At 46.9% G+C, this 15,000-nt stretch overlaps 6 protein-coding genes across 8 annotated transcripts in view; 2 read left to right on the top strand and 4 right to left on the bottom strand.

The window, feature by feature from the left end:
* The window catches only part of LOC125957860 (inositol polyphosphate 5-phosphatase E), a 5,323-nt gene extending 2,731 nt beyond the window's left edge, over nt 1-2,592 (bottom strand). Inside the window, exon 1 of the mRNA XM_049690866.1 lies at nt 1-2,592. This exon is cut by the window's left edge and continues 256 nt beyond it. Coding sequence (XP_049546823.1) covers nt 1-1,847 — 1,847 coding nt within the window. The 5' untranslated portion in view covers nt 1,848-2,592.
* Nucleotides 2,593-2,761: 169 nt separating this feature from the next.
* Nucleotides 2,762-5,982, bottom strand: LOC125957858 (uncharacterized). The gene is made up of 2 exons (XM_049690865.1): nt 4,400-5,982; nt 2,762-4,330 (listed from the first exon to the last, which is right to left on the bottom strand). The coding sequence occupies exons 1-2, from the start codon at nt 5,874-5,876 to the stop codon at nt 3,105-3,107; spliced, it is 2,703 nt and encodes a 900-aa protein (XP_049546822.1). The 5' UTR covers nt 5,877-5,982; the 3' UTR covers nt 2,762-3,104.
* Nucleotides 5,983-6,166: 184 nt separating this feature from the next.
* LOC125957892 (uncharacterized) lies at nt 6,167-6,736 on the top strand. Of its 2 annotated transcripts, none has more exons than XM_049690916.1 (2): nt 6,167-6,379; nt 6,467-6,736. In XM_049690916.1, the coding sequence occupies exons 1-2, from the start codon at nt 6,335-6,337 to the stop codon at nt 6,734-6,736; spliced, it is 315 nt and encodes a 104-aa protein (XP_049546873.1). In that variant the 5' UTR covers nt 6,167-6,334. The 2 variants fall into 2 exon arrangements, with proteins under 2 accessions (XP_049546873.1, XP_049546872.1); XM_049690915.1 differs by having other exon boundaries at nt 6,464-6,736.
* Nucleotides 6,737-7,079: 343 nt separating this feature from the next.
* On the bottom strand, nt 7,080-11,144 carry LOC125957879 (spermine synthase). 2 transcript variants are annotated; one of them, XM_049690896.1, is made up of 5 exons: nt 10,699-11,144; nt 9,831-9,942; nt 7,873-7,995; nt 7,373-7,809; nt 7,080-7,271 (listed from the first exon to the last, which is right to left on the bottom strand). In XM_049690896.1, the coding sequence occupies exons 1-5, from the start codon at nt 10,975-10,977 to the stop codon at nt 7,101-7,103; spliced, it is 1,122 nt and encodes a 373-aa protein (XP_049546853.1). In that variant the 5' UTR covers nt 10,978-11,144; the 3' UTR covers nt 7,080-7,100. The 2 variants fall into 2 exon arrangements, with proteins under 2 accessions (XP_049546853.1, XP_049546854.1); XM_049690897.1 differs by lacking the exon at nt 9,831-9,942 and adding an exon at nt 8,508-8,616.
* A 198-nt stretch (nt 11,145-11,342) lies between these two features.
* LOC125957873 (uncharacterized) lies at nt 11,343-14,182 on the bottom strand. The gene is made up of 3 exons (XM_049690890.1): nt 13,946-14,182; nt 13,730-13,869; nt 11,343-13,652 (listed from the first exon to the last, which is right to left on the bottom strand). Exons 1-3 carry the CDS (start codon nt 13,979-13,981, stop codon nt 12,221-12,223), a joined length of 1,608 nt encoding a protein of 535 aa, XP_049546847.1. The 5' UTR covers nt 13,982-14,182; the 3' UTR covers nt 11,343-12,220.
* A 394-nt stretch (nt 14,183-14,576) lies between these two features.
* LOC125957857 (uncharacterized) overlaps nt 14,577-15,000 on the top strand; it is a 3,102-nt gene continuing 2,678 nt past the window's right edge. The window contains exon 1 of the mRNA XM_049690864.1: nt 14,577-15,000. This exon is cut by the window's right edge and continues 1,182 nt beyond it. Coding sequence (XP_049546821.1) covers nt 14,706-15,000 — 295 coding nt within the window. The 5' untranslated portion in view covers nt 14,577-14,705.

Here is a 15,000-nt window from a genome sequence, read left to right as displayed (position 1 = left end):
CGTGGCAGATCGAGTGCGTGGATGATCTTCTTTACATCCGAGACACGTTCCTTCACCTTCTGCTGGTGAGCGGTAAGGTGCGAAGTGACGAAGAGAAACGACGTACCAAAGAGGCAGAACGAAATCGCAACGGCACCCTTCGTACGGAATGCAGTTCCAGGCCGCACCGATAGACACGCATCTTCCGGTTCCGAACAAAACCAAATCAAATCCCGTCGTATGAAGGCGGCCAGATGCAGTGTACCGAGGCTGGTTGAGTGGAGCAAGATATGGGATGGACCGAGCGTCTCCTGGAGCGTCACTTCCCATTCAAACCGCTCCGAGCAGGATTCTTGCGTTCCGAACACGATCACATCCGGCACGTGCTCGAGTGCGGTCGGTAGCACAAAATCGTTCATCTGTCTCGGTGGACTCTGGCCATTCATGTTCCACGTACCGATGAAGATGGTAATTTCACGGTTCGGTAGCAACTTGTCCAATTCGGCGGCACCAAGCAGTGAGGTTGATGCGAGCCTTCCATGCAGAAAATTCCTCTGACGTGCCTTCTCGGCCGGAATCAAATTCAGCACGTGTGCGGCCATCAATGCCTGACGGGCGAGTGAATCAGCCGATCCGATCGATCCATAAGTGGCTCGTGGCACACTTCCAGCCGTTGGTTCGTCAGCCCCTGTGGTACCTGCGGGTTTTGCCGCGTCTCCTGACGATGTTACCATATCGAACGACATTGATTTACGGGAATCACGCTGCTCTCGATTACAGCCACCCGGTAGCAGACACTCCTCGTCACCGTCCAGCTCCTTATCAGCGATATTTGGTGAGCTGTAGTGTTGCTCCATTTTCTCGTACCCATCCATACTGTTGCGGTGCAGCGGTGGCAAAAAGCGCTCACGGAATCTCGATTTACTCGACATGATGGCACGCTGGGTGTGATTCTGATACTCACGGAACACGATCGGTTTCGTTACGACGCGATTATGGACCAGCGAGACGTTTGCTTTGATATCTCCCTTATCCTCACCATTGAGTTGTTCCGCCGATTGCTCGTTAGTCGTGCCTCCTGCTCCCCCCACCACGAGTGGTCTTCGATGGCGCGAAGGACTCGTCTTTTCGATCGGATAGCTTGTGCAGCTCTTGGCCGTTAGTTCAAGCTTGAGTTGCTGTCTTCTCTGCTGCATCTGTAGATCGTATGTCTCGCTGCCAGCGGTGCTGTTGCTCGCGCTCACGGCGGGATGTGAATAGCGATTGTGGGCCGGTGATGACTTCACTACGATCGCCTCATCGACGGAACAGCAGAGGTTAAGCTGTCCACCGTCACCGTTACTGCTAGTGACGCATTCACTGAGCCGTTGGCTTAGTTGCGCCGCACGAGCGGCCGCCGTGTCCCGCTTCCTTAGCAACGTAGTACCACCGGCCGCAAGCGGTATTTTCGATGTCGTCGATGAGTCGGGCCCGGTGGATGATGTCGTCGTGGTCGTCGTGGTGGATGACGTCGAGAGCAGCTGATACGAGTTGGTATCGCTCGGGTTGGATGAATCCTGGCGCGATGCTGTTGTCGTTGCCGTCGAAGCCGTCGTTGTCGTTGCGCCATTACTGTAGCTACTTTTGTTGGTGGTTGGCTGAGGGATGGTTCTTCGGTGATGCTGCTGGTGCTGATTGCCGAGCAAGCTAAAGGTGGATCCGCCGGTTTCGCTACCACCTGTCGCCTGTAACTCATCTTCACTCTCCGAGCAGCGCTGCGGTTCGACGCGCGACGAACGTTTCGACAACAAACCTAAAAACGGTCGTTTGGGTGTCTTCGTGTTGCACGCTTTGGAGGTGCCCGGTGCTTCCGGACCCGGTTTATCCATCGAAGGGTGCTTCTGGTGTACGTTCCCCGTTACACTTAAACTGCCGCGGCACAACGTTCGTTATGTAAGCAGGTAAATGTCCATTCCGGGCGGTCCAACAACTCAAGAACCGCTTTCAAGTTCAACCGCCGCGAGCCGACTGCAGGTGGCCCCGAGAACGCTGCTGCAACGCGCTTAAATTCACGGCCGCGACAACCACGACGACGACAGCGATGAGAACGGTGAGGACGAGCACAAAAATGATGATGCTCGCGGTTCATTGTTGTATATTTTTAGCCGCCAAAGGGCTGGCCACCGCCGGTGCTCCACATGATGATGCGATCGTGTGAAACGTATCAAGGGCCGAACGAAAACGACAACTATCAGCGGCAGACGCTCGATAAACACCATCTCCTCCGCTTGCGGAACTACACCCGTTAACGTGCTGCTTTCATCTCGGTGCACATCGCTGTTCCACCGTTTGGGGGAGGTGTTTTCCTCTCTGGGTTATCTGCTTCCGTTCCCCAAGTTTACATGATTTCCCAACGAGCCGCGATAAACTCTGGTGTGTAGCAGCGAGTTATGGATTAGAAATTACACTGTCCCGCCGATGTTTCCGTGTGTTATCACACCGTGGTGGCCAGTTTGCCGAATAATTGTGAAACTTAAGTGGAAAATCACAAACGGAAGCGGAACACAGCACGGAAAAGCCCTGGCACGGTAAAATCCTGGATTTCCCTGCAGGATTATTTATTTACTTTTCCAGGTTCGAGGAAAAGAGATAGAGCTAGTTGACAGCAGGCTCTATTTAAACCTTGGTATAAACCAAGGTGTTTTTAATAGAGAGGTGGGTAAAACGGATGCTCTATTTAAACACCTTGGTTTTTGAAACCGTTTTGGAAGTGAAATTTACTACTTTTGTTATTTATAGTTAAGTATGGTAAGATGCAGTAATCACTACTGTTATATAGATATTTATTTCTGTTGCCTATGTCTTTGCTTTTGCTCGATATCTGCTCCGTGGAATACGAAGGTTCTGGTTTGGTAAACTGCTGACGGGCATCTAGAGCACTAGACAACATCGATCAACACGATCAAGTAATCCTTGAGAATAATCTCAGACTTTGGTAGTAAATGAAATGAAACTGTACTCAAACTGACTAGCCTTTTCACATAAAAATACTGGTTAAAAATACTGCAACGCAAAGCATTTTCAATAAGAAATTCGAATAATTAACTGTTCCCAAAACGGAACGTGCTGTACATCATTAAATGATTTTAAAGCCTTCTCAGAAATCCGTACAAAATTTGGCTAAAAGCGGAAGCCATTTCACATGCTACCTTGCCAGCAACATTCTTCAGGGCTAGATTCGCATTGGACTCAATCAAGAAAACCACCAGCTCCCAGTGTTCACCCCGGAACGCTAGATGCAGTGCCGTATTACCTTCCTCATCCTGTGCATCAATATTGACACCCCGATTCACTAACAATCGGGCCGTATCCACCGTATGGCCATACCAGTGAGCCGATCGAAAACGGTCAGCGAAAAGTATCAGCGCCGTCTGCTTCCGATCAGTCACCGCATTCACGTTAATCGATTTCCGTAACAATCGTTCAATGATATCACTGTTCGGTACCTCCATATAGCTCACCAAACCGAGGAGTGGCGTGTAACCCATATAATCGGCATGATCGTAGTTCAGATCGTAATCGTAATCCAGGAACCAGCGCGTACAGCAAACGATTGCACGATGAGCGACCGTAGTAAACAGTTCCGATGCCTGCTGACGGGAGTGTTTGTAGAGACTATCGAACAGAATCCGACGAATGCCTTCATGGTCGGTCAGATTTCGCTCGTTGCTACAAGAAAAGGAATCCCTATTCTGCGAGCCTACCATCCAAGGTAGATAGCGGTGAGCTATTTTAGTAAACCAATCTAGATGTGCAATGTGCGGTAGAAGCTCCCACGCCCCGCAGTAGCACATATTCGATAGGTTAGCTTCCACGAGCTGATCGTTCAGTAGTTCCACTCGAGCACCGCGCTTTAGCAGAAACCGGACGGTTCCAGAGCAAGACGCTAATGATAGGGGTAACTGTCCATCAGGTGCTGCTCCGTTTACATCGATTCCATTAGCACACAGCCTTTCCAGAACGCCGGGACTCCGAAAGCCCCGTTTGCAGCAAATATGCAACAGGTTGTATCGCTCCTCTGTCAAGTATTGTAGCTGAGCGGATTCGTTTTTGGCTAGGAGCATTTCGAAGGCACTCTCCTGGTAGGTCAGGTGTATCGGTAACAAGCTATTTCGATCACGCACCAAGACATCAAAATTACGTTCTAGCAAGCGCTCCATCAGCGTTAGATCACCATAGTTGGCTGCAGCATGCAGGAACGATCGCTGGTCACTACCATCTCGATACTCTTCTAATACCTTTCCGTCTGCTTCCAGCTGCTCCACGGTTTTTGCGAAACTATTCCTCAACTTCTCGAACAGGTCGTTAAAATCTGTAAGTAAAACAAATTTCATGAATTTCAAACGTTCATTTCAAACGACACCAGAGTCAACATTCATACCATTATCAAGTTCGTAGGTTTCCTTCTTGGCGCTTTTCGCTTCGTTAATCGCATTCTGAAACTCAGGAATGACTTCCATTAGAAAATCGACGAAACGGGGACTTTTGTGGCGTAGTTCCTTGAAGAAATTCATTCCAACGGTCGATTCCAGCAATTTGTCCACATCACGCAAGAAGTACTCTCGGTGGTGTTTCAGTATAAACTGCAATCCGGACTCATCTGCTAGCTGCATTACATAGCGCATTGTTGAATATGCTTGATTTGGTTCCGCTTCAAATATACCTTTTACAATCTCGCCATGGTCGCGATACAGCTTCTCGGCGAATTTTAATCGTTTCCTTACGATCAAGCTATGTAGTATGGGTAACTCATCATAACCACCACACAATCGTAGCAATGAAAAATCATTTCTGATCGCCTCGAAACAGTAATTGAACAGTAAACCTTCGCAAACCAGGTACCCTAGCAGTATAGTGCCTGGCAACTCAACGGTTACATCCAGTTTATACTGTTCGGCGTACTTGGCGCACAGTTGCTTGATTGGTTGTGATCGTACATGGTGCCAAATGTGTTCGCCAGACCAGTCTTCTGGAGCGCGATAGAAAAAGATTTGGTTGAATGCTTGGGAGTCAGTTTCCCGGAACTTCTTCACACGATACTGTACTAAACGATCCATTAATTGTTTTAGAAGCTTATGCTCTTGCATTTGCACCAACAAATGCACTATGTTTTTCCCATCCTGCCTTCGTGAGGTTGGATCGAAACGATCGATGTGTTTCGCGAGCAGATGCTCAATCATCAGCTCTCGTCCCATCTCACAAGCCGCCATGAACGGGGTTCTATCGTTTGGACCAGTCCCCAGGGTCAAGGAGGCTCCTCTGGCGATCAACAGATCCACTATTTCCACAGTAGAGTAGCAGCAGGCCACCTGAAGACAGTTGTCGTAATTCTCCCGGTAGTCACTTCGATCCAGGGAAAGTACTCCGTTCGGAAGAAGCTGCCCGATGAATCGAAACACCGCGACCAGTTTGCTGCGGTTGGCCACATCCAACGCTACGAAGCGATGTCCCTCGTGTATGTGATGGAGCCAAACGAAGACTTGCGCGTTCAGAGGTATGCCCGCCGGACAGTTTGTCGCCAATTCGACGGCTCTCTCGCATTCTTCCCTCGTCCAAGCAATCAAGATGGGTCTGCTCCTCCATCCGGTTGCTTCTACCTTCCACAGAAACCGATGTTTGATGGTTTCACGAACGCTATGCAGATCCTCCTCGTAACGATCGAGCAGCAAACGAACGACGGCTTCTTTCCTGTTCCGTACCGCAACAAACAACGGTGTAATGCCCTTTTCTGCCGGTTCATAAGGATTGATATCTTGAGCCAAACGCTCTGCCACTGCTTTGGTATCACCTTCAGCCGCTGCTCGGTGCAAAGGCCGATCCCGGAAGCTTTCCTTCCGGAAGGGTTGCCGATGTTGCATCTTTCCGATGCTCGAAGCGCGGAACTTCACCAAGAATCGAACTGGAACTGTGTGTGCATTGCCGTGCAGCTATTTGTAATGTTGAATTACACAAACGGACGCAAGTGCACTGAGATAGCGTGTAGCGTTTGATTATTACGTGTACTTGCGCCATCACACGTGCTGCATGAATCATCTTTTTGGTTTATCTTTCGCCGCACTTGCTTTCGATCTTTTTTTTTTTAATCGCACATTAGTACAAACCGGTCATGTTTAGTACAAACCATCGATTCGGTTCAAACATTCGAATGTATTGAACAAACTCTTTTTAATCCTTAAAGCGTTTTGGAAGTGAAATTTGCTACTTTTATTTTCTTTCCGCCTGAACCGCGGAGCCGCTTCTAATGCTGCTACGCACGCATATTATTCCTTTGTCCACCTTGCCACTGGCACGAGCATGCAAATAAGTGGTTTTTGTGATGAAGTACATCATGTTCTCCGCCGCCTCTCTTTGTTCCCCCATGGTAAGTACACTAGCTGCAAGGTCAACATTAAAAATAACGAAAAACAATAATCTAAACTAAAGCTAAACGAAAACTCGTTCACAGCAGATCACCACACCGCACGGCCGCGGAGAGGATTCGGAACACCCTCCAGGGGGGAAGAGTTGTGCTTGGAGCTTGTCGCCTCAGTTCAGCACGGGACAGACCCGTTTCTCCTGCGTCACGATACTACATAGCAAAACGAAGCGATACCATGCCTCATCGAGAAGGAAACTAAACGCGATGCGTAAACCTAAAAAGAACTGCCACTTTGATTATCCTTTGCTGCTAGGTGCCAGCACCACGGCCGAGTACACCGAGACACGGGGCTCAGTATAGTGAGATAGGGTAATCACTTCTCGCTAATGTCTAGTTGGAAATAGGATACTTCTTTCAGTTGCCTACATTGCTCTGCTCTCTGCTTGTGCCCATTATCTACTGTATCAAGGGCGGAAGTCCTGTCTGGTTAACTACAGTGGTGCAACTGCGTTATGCATTTGTACGAGGAGCTTATCGGTAGTCGAGAGAAAATTGAAACTACACCTTTGCTGAAGGTGCGCGTCACCTGTGTGATGTTGCGGGAGTTCAATTCGGAGTGGTATGCAAATATCGTTGGAAAATGGAAAACGTGCGCGGCTAGCGTTTCATCTGTTGTCTTGGTTGAGTGATATAGAAAGTTTCTTCGATCGATGAAGGATCAAAGTCAGACGCTAGCGGCATCATCCGTGTTCTGGCGTTGCACCTGATAGAATACCCATTCCTCCATAAAGGATGGAACGAACGCCGTACACTTGGTGTACGTCACCTTTGGTGTCAGTTTGTTGAGCTGCTGCTCGTACATTTCCAGCGATTCTGGGCAGCTAACGCCGTTCCCCTGTGGTAGAAAATAGAAAGAGAACCATCAAGACATGCATTGAAATCGTGCAATATAGAACCGCACTACTCCGCGGTCTCCTAGCAGCCTCGTGCACTTACATGCGTCATAAATTTTCCATCTGGTTTCAGCACCTTGAAGGAGGACTCCTGAATCAAACGAATAAAGTCCCACATTTCACCGGTCGGCGTATCGGATATCGGAATATCGGTCAAATCGCCGAACACGTAATCGAATTGGCGACCCTCCTTGATGTACTTGTTCAAATACGACATACAGTCGCCGACGATGATCTCATAGTGATCGTCCTTACGCTTCTCCAGCACATCTCCACAGATCGAGTTCATATATTTGTTGCACGCCTGCATAACCATCTCATCGATCTCTAGCATGACAACGTGCTTCGGTTTCTCCTTGAGCAGTTCGTACAGCAGGGCTCCATCGCCTCCGCCCAGAATACAGATTTCCTTACCGGCGTATTCCTCTACGCCACGCCGCATCAGCGTTTCGGTGTAGATGAGATCGGCTTCCGCAATATCTAGCAAACGGAAACAGAGAGTCAACAATACGTGATCGAACACATTTACGACACAACACTTACTCTGCAATTCGTCTAAGACTAGCATATTTCCCAGACTCTTCGAGTGGACGATTTGAATCTTCTGGAACTCGGACCGCTTATCGAACAGCACACGATCGATGTCATACTCGATCACACGCTCGTCTGTGGTGAAAGCAGCAAAGAAATACTATCGTTAGTTATCTGTTTAGACTCGTGCAAGAGTGCGCAACCGAATCACCACTAGTTTACTCAACGTTACAGATCAGATCTATTCAGAAGGTTGGTGATCCGTTTTTGCTCATCGATTATGTCAAATTACATCGCAGAATACTATTTTTAAAGGCCATGCCACAGAGTTTAGTAAAAAGCAAAACAATAAGAAAGCTTTCTTTACATTTAGAGAAGCACGCAAATTATGATCTACTATCTTTATCAACGCAAGCAATCATGCAGCAAGGGAGTAACTGAATTATGCAAAGACGCACAGCATGATAGGCTCTTGGGGACAGTGAAAAGTAGCAGCCTCTGTCCCCATCACGAAAGGAAGCAAAAGCAAGTCGTGGTTTATGCGTACAATCAAAGCACCGAAGCACCAAAGTGTTGGAAAAGTAGTGGATCGGGGGATCATCGGAGCTTAATACGGAATGTACGATTTGTATGATCGCATGTCTTACCTGCGGTCGGGAAATAACGGGTTAAGGGACCCCGTTGGAGCGGTGGTAGCGATTGGCCATGGTTGAGTTTTAATTTTTGCACCAAATGGTTCTCTAGCTCACGGGATTGCTTCGATACCCAATCGGTGTGTAATGATGGTGGCGGTGGTCGGGTATGATGGTAGGGCGACAGGATGGGGTTGGCGCGTGACGACACGAAACAAGGTGATGATCGCATATGATCAAGGGCGGGTGACGCATAGCGGAACGGAGGAATACAATTGTTGACGATAAAAGAAAGGATAAGAGACATAAAAATTAAAACAAACATATTAAGTATAAATGTAAAGAAACGCTTCAAAACAGCGATTAATATTAAGTGTGTGGTTAAGCATTTTTTGTGATCGTAGATCGTTTGGAAAGGACATTCAATATGGATTCTCGAAATTGATCGATTGAAGAAGTCAAATACAACCTCGAATCGGGAAAGGTCCCCCTTGAACACAGTCAACTCTGCACTCCTCCTTTTATCCTCGTGTAAAATATAGAAAAAACACAATATCAAGTAGAATAAGTATAAATTACGAATAACAAAAGACTAATACCGAACATTCATACTAATTCCTGTGTAAAGGTGGGGTATAAAACAAAAGCTAACTTGATTACAATTAAACTATTTGTTGAATGATTCATTATTTATATGATAGTGAACAGAATCGAAAATTTGAAATGAGATAATGTCAATCGTTTCATGACCTACGTGATGACACGAATGCAATGAATGTATGGATCACCACCAGTCCCCAAAAGAGGATGGTAATTCGTTTCTATTTTTCATTTGCAAAAGCAATCTGCATTATGATTCTGCTGGGGCTCCAACAGGGGTACCGAAAACCGATTAACAATCGATAACCGTATCAAAGATCTCAGCAGGTCATTCTAGAACTTCTAAATCTAAGCTGCCAAAGCAGAACCCACAGCTCGTGCCGCAGGTAGAGCAGGTAGAGCGTGAAGTGAAGCAATCACTTTTCCTCGAGATGAACTTGCGGTTTGTCGCAAGAAACGAACGGCACCATCAGCGAGGAGCAAAGATATGGAAAACGTGTAACAAGAACCGAATAAAATCATACCACACAATGGAAAACACAATCGGGATAACAAACAGGACCAGAGTGGTTGGTGGAACGGTTGAAGTAGTAGAAGTAGTAGTAGTTGAAGTAATGAAAAATAATTAAAAATTCTAGTAATAACAAGAGAGAGAGAGAGATAGAGAGATAGAGAGCGAAATGTTGGAAAAAAAGGGAAGTGCAGTGTCGGCGTGCTAGAAGCCTAGCTATGGCTAACCTGAGCTCGTTAGGTACACATCAACGTTACTGCCCCGTTTTATCGGTGGAAGATGCTTGGAGCGCTTAGCCTCCAGTCTGATGCGCAAACCATTTTCGAGCGATTTCATGTTCTACGTGTGCATCGGAAAAGATGGTTAATAAATCAATCGTTTAGAGAAAGGAAACCGATACGCCGGTGTTATTATCGACAAGATTCTGTGATCAACTGCTGTCGCATACATTGCTTCTGTTCTTATTAAATGCAATTACAAAAATTTAAATTAATATAAGATAACGATGAACTAAAGAGTATTAGTTGGTTGCATAAATCCGAAAACCAAAACTGAATAATGGTGCAAAACTGGTGTAACGGAACACCTTCACGCATAAACCGTCTTTTATGTGCGGCTTTTTATGTCAATATCTGGCACAAACACGTCAGAGATAAATATTAGCTCCTTTTATCAGTCGTGATAAGTGAGATCGCAAACGATCGATCATCGTTCCCCATGCGTTCCTGGTAAAATTCAAAACTGTGCAGGGACACAATTTTAGCTAACCGTAGGGCGCGCACACTATGAAGCCGAGTGTAAGAACACTTTACCGGCGTATAGCGGCTGAGTGTATAGGTTTGCCGGAGAAATCCTTTGATTTTAGATATTTTATCGATTTTTAACATCCGCGAATCACGCGACCTAAGCGAGTGCACCACATGTCCTCACCACCGGGTTCTGTCCATCGACCGACGGTCGACCACGGTCCCCGGACTCGACCTGGCTTTTAAATAGCGCCAAATGCATAAATATAAAAATACGCATGATGAATGCCCTTTCAAAAACGTGCTATTTGCTTGATACGCAAGGTGTGGGTTGGGCCAGGCTTCGTACTTCGAAGGAAATTTTCGGCTCCTCGCCGTCCTGCCGGTAGTACTCGATGTTGATCGTTATTAGCCCCTGCAGGAAGAAGCGGATGGTCACGATGGTGGCGGCGTCGCTCAGCATGCACAGATAGCCGTCGGTCGTCAGCATATCGTACGTAATCTTGACCCCCGGCAGGTACTTTTCCAGGCTCTCTTTGCACAGCTTCACGATGTCCTTGCGGGAAACCTCATCGTTGATCCGGGCGGGGTCGAGCGAGAAATCCAACAGCACGGTATTCGCAGACATAATGACTAGTAGGAGGATGAACTTGAATCACTTTTGATTTAACCACCACCAGGGCACTGTAAGCGACGCTAATATCTAGCACTTCACTAAAGCTAAGCACAAAAGGCCCACAATTTCGGATCACACGCGGTGCAGAATCAAAGATGTTCTTGTTGTTCTCGTGAACGTTCTTGCGAAAGAGACAGCGGCAAACCACGGAAGCGCAAGGGAGAGAGAGAGGGAGAGCTCGAGCATGCGTGATTTTGTCAAACCGTTAGTACAAACCGTTTAGTACTTGTTTTAGTACGAACTGTTTAGCCCCCTTGAATTTCATGTGGAGGAAAATGAAGGAGGAAGTAAAGCGGAACCTTATTTATTTTAGCGCATTACCTTTATTTCATTTTCCATAAGTACACACAAATGAATCGGTGCTTAGTTTATGTGCTCCCAACGGACATAAAACTCATCTCCTGAGACCAATCTGGGTGGGGGATAGCCTAGTTTAAGTTGATTCTTAATCTTGTCTTTAATGTACTTCTGTTGCATTTTTGTTCATACCTAGCGGTTTGGAGTACGCGTGATTAGAAACCGAGATTAAGCTTATTGTTACATTCAAAAGTGTGAATCACACACACTCAGTACATCGATTAAGTGACTCCCCGTTACACGCTGACTTCGCCATGATTCTTCGATATCTAGCTAGAAGTTCAAATGCTATTTAAAAATCGTAGCTATGAGAAAATGATGGACATACATCGATGGACACTGTAGCAGCTGCTGCTTATTCATTATTCCTACTTATTCGATTTGTCCAGCTTCAGTAATCCAGAATGGCACAGAGATCTGAACATTACTCTTTTCTAACAAATCAATAGCTGCAAATGTTGGATACCATATGCTACAATACACTAGCAGAAAAATGCATCAAGCACTTAGTTATTACTGCTTATCTATAACAAAGGTTTTAGAAGACGAATCCTGCTGAACCGAAAAGAATCTACGAAAGAAAAAAGAGGGTCATGTTAAGGGTTCACCGTTGCCGGGGGAGTTCGGCAAAAGTGGCGCTGATGGTTTTCAACCAATATCACTGCCTCCGACGATGCATTGACTTTGACTGTCGTAGGAAAAAATATATTGAGCAAGTCGTTTTGCTAAACAGCCCCTACACTGCGGCATGCCTGGGAACATAAACCAAATGGAAATAATCACAGATGATGATGATGATGAATGATCTGTTGTACGCGGAGCTCCTCCACACGGGGTTTTAGTCAATTTTACTAAACTCCAGCATATCATCGTTTTGAATTGGTTCTGTCTCGGGTTCCGTAAAGATCTGCTCGAGCCACTGTTGTATGTGCGTCGCATCGGTTTCTGCCTCTTCCTCCGTTTTCTCTTGCTTTATCAACGGATTGGCTCCAGTTGCTTTTGCTTGCTCGATCAGTCGATCGTACATGTCTCTCATCATCATCCCTAAGCTCGGATGATTTTTTTCAGCTATTTTCCGTTTCATCTCTGCCTTTTCTTCCGCCACAGACCGCAGCACTTCATAGTACAAATCGTACAAAGAATCCTGAGAAGAAGTTTTGGCCGATGCGGAGGAACTATCCGCATCCAACGTCGGTTGATTCGCAATGTTCGCCGTATCGGTCGTTTCTTTTGAATTAAAAATGTGATTTCTTAGGATCTTGTTTTCCGTAATAAGCCGCTTGTAGAAACCACACACCGGACTTCCTTCCTCGGAAGGTACCTTGTTTTCTGCTGCTTCAGTAGCGGAAGCACGTTCCACCGTTTTCGTCACTGTCGGGGCCGGTAGGCGCTCCGGGCATGCGTTTATCGTCAGATTGGTTACGTTTTTCAAATTGATGGTACTGCCGCAACCACCCATCGTTAAATGGCCAACATTGTGCACCCTTTTGTCTGTGGCAGCTTTGCATGGAGTCAAATTTCCTTCCGAATCGGTGGCCGCAATCAGTAGACCGTCCGTTTGCGATGCTTTGGGGATCATACGGTGGGGCGTTGGAAAGGAATGTGAAACCAATTTGTCTCCATCACGCGATGTACTGCGCGTCTTCGCGGCTACCAACTGGTGCTGGTTGCCAAGGTTACCGCCACTGGGTTTACGATTGTTGTTGCAGCCATCATCACTGCCCTCAGCTCCGAGCTCCTTGACAATATTGTGCAGCTCACCTTGGAATGGCACCCAGTCCCCACAGTTCGTTTCATCACGCAAAGCCACCCCTGACAAGGAGCTTCTCCGGTGGTTACGATGGGGTAGCCGATAGGCCGTTGGATCAATTTTACACGTGCGCACTTCCGGTAAATCATGCTCTTCTAGTCTCACATCTTCTTCTTCTCCCGAAACCAGGTCCGTTGTTGGCTTCACACCAATCGTTCGATCGATGAGCTCACGGCTTTCGTTCAGCGTAAGGTTGATGATCGATTCGCACAACATTTCGGCGCCTTCGCGGATCAGCGAGCGGTTGTTGAAAAACTCGACAACGATCTCCTCGCTTTCCGGATCCCGCTCATCGTCCGCCCCTTGCCGGCAGCTTTTGTGCATGATATCATGATCGTTCGAGGGCAGTATATAGTCCTCGTTTTCGTACGGTTCCTTCTGGAGCATGATGTTTAGGTTTTCCGTATTGTACCGCCCGTACGCTCTGATGCGCCCTATCAGATCCTCCTCGCCGTCGCCGCTAAAGAAATGCACAATGAAACAAAGTACGATGTATCCGTTGTCTTATCATTGGCCTTTCCGTGCACTGCCCCTTACCTAAACCGGATGCTGTCGAACTCGTGCGTGATGTGTTGGGCCTGCTGGACGAGCACCGTCAGCTGTCTCAGCAGAAGTTTTTCCCGCATATCCACCGCTTTTCGCAGTCGATCGAAGGAATCGGTCACGTTTAGCTTGAGCTACCGCACGCAACAACAAAGAGAAAAAGGACACATAAACATCCTGCTAGAAAATCCTCTGCCATCGTCTCATTACCTTTTCGAAAAATGCATTTTTCTTGCTGATTTCCATCCTCCTGCTCCTTTTGACCACTACACTACTAGTTTACTATACAAACGAACGCACTAAAAACGCCCTACCACAGAGGGTGTTGGTGGAAAAGAGATTTTCCAGGATTTGTTCGTAGAAAATTCGTACCAACAATTCCTGCGAAAAGTCCAGAGTGGCAGGGCTGCTTCTAGGGCTTAGGGACTTCGACAACAAATGGAGCACACACATTTCTGCACACGATGATTTCTTAAAGGATTTTAATTTACATATTTGGATGAAAAATTTCCCGCAAGCTCAAGCTATCCAGAGGCTTTATTAAAAAGTTTAAAACAAGTTCCACAAAACCAAATCAACCATCTCGCCCGTCATTATATATGTTAAAAAACCATCCGCAGCAGCCCTCGAAGAAGATAACTCTAGCGTATAAACCGAAAATCAATGCCAAAAAGTTTACGCGTCGTGTGGCACTGGCTATTCGACTGTTTGAACCGAATCGATGGTTTGTACTAAAGTGCGATTAAAAACAAGATCGAAATCAAGTGCGGCGAAAGATAAACCAAAAAGATGATTCATGCAGCACGTGTGATGTCGCAATTACACGTAATAATCAAACGCTACACGCTATCTCGGTGCACTTGCGTCCGTTTGTGTAATTCAACATTACAAATAGCTGCACCGCACGGCAATGCACACACAGTTCCAGTTCGATTCTTGGTGAAGTTCCTGCGCTTCGAGCATCGGAAAGATGCAACATCGGCAACCCTTCCGGAAGGAGAGCTTCCGGGATCGGCCTTTGCACCGAGCAGCGGCTGAAGGTGATACCAAAGCAGTGGCAGAGCGTTTGGCTCAAGATATCAATCCTTATGAACCGGCAGAAAAGGGCATTACACCGTTGTTTGTCGCGGTACGGAACAGGAAAGAAGCCGTCGTTCGTTTGCTGCTCGATCGTTACGAGGAGGATCTGCGTAGCGTTCGTGAAACCATCAAACATCGGTTTCTGTGGAAGGTAGAAGCAACCGGATGGAGGAGCAGACCAATCT

This window comes from Anopheles darlingi, chromosome 3 (genome assembly GCF_943734745.1).
Source record: "Anopheles darlingi chromosome 3, idAnoDarlMG_H_01, whole genome shotgun sequence".
In the NCBI taxonomy this organism is placed as follows: Eukaryota; Metazoa; Arthropoda; class Insecta; order Diptera; family Culicidae; genus Anopheles; species Anopheles darlingi.
The sequence above is the reverse complement of the archived record's forward strand: the minus strand, read 5'-3'. Positions and strand labels throughout refer to the sequence as shown.

Excerpts from the sequence above, each read along its gene's own strand:
- LOC125957858 (XM_049690865.1), bottom strand. The coding sequence starts at position 5,876 with ATGCAACATCGGCAACCCTTCCGGAAGGAAAGCTTCCGGGATCGGCCT. Across the intron at positions 4,331-4,399 it reads AACCTACGAACTTGATAATG|ATTTTAACGACCTGTTCGAG; the intron begins GTATGAATGTTG and ends TTTTACTTACAG.
- LOC125957892 (XM_049690915.1), top strand. The coding sequence starts at position 6,335 with ATGAAGTACATCATGTTCTCCGCCGCCTCTCTTTGTTCCCCCATG. Across the intron at positions 6,380-6,463 it reads CCTCTCTTTGTTCCCCCATG|CAGATCACCACACCGCACGG; the intron begins GTAAGTACACTA and ends ACTCGTTCACAG.
- LOC125957879 (XM_049690896.1), bottom strand. The coding sequence starts at position 10,977 with ATGTCTGCGAATACCGTGCTGTTGGATTTCTCGCTCGACCCCGCCCGG. Across the intron at positions 9,943-10,698 it reads AGCCGAAAATTTCCTTCGAA|AACATGAAATCGCTCGAAAA; the intron begins GTACGAAGCCTG and ends ATGCACACGTAG. Across the intron at positions 7,272-7,372 it reads ATGGAAAATTTATGACGCAT|GGGAACGGCGTTAGCTGCCC; the intron begins GTAAGTGCACGA and ends TTTCTACCACAG.
- LOC125957873 (XM_049690890.1), bottom strand. The coding sequence starts at position 13,981 with ATGGAAATCAGCAAGAAAAATGCATTTTTCGAAAAG. Across the intron at positions 13,870-13,945 it reads AAAATGCATTTTTCGAAAAG|CTCAAGCTAAACGTGACCGA; the intron begins GTAATGAGACGA and ends TGCGTGCGGTAG. Across the intron at positions 13,653-13,729 it reads TTCGACAGCATCCGGTTTAG|CGGCGACGGCGAGGAGGATC; the intron begins GTAAGGGGCAGT and ends GCATTTCTTTAG.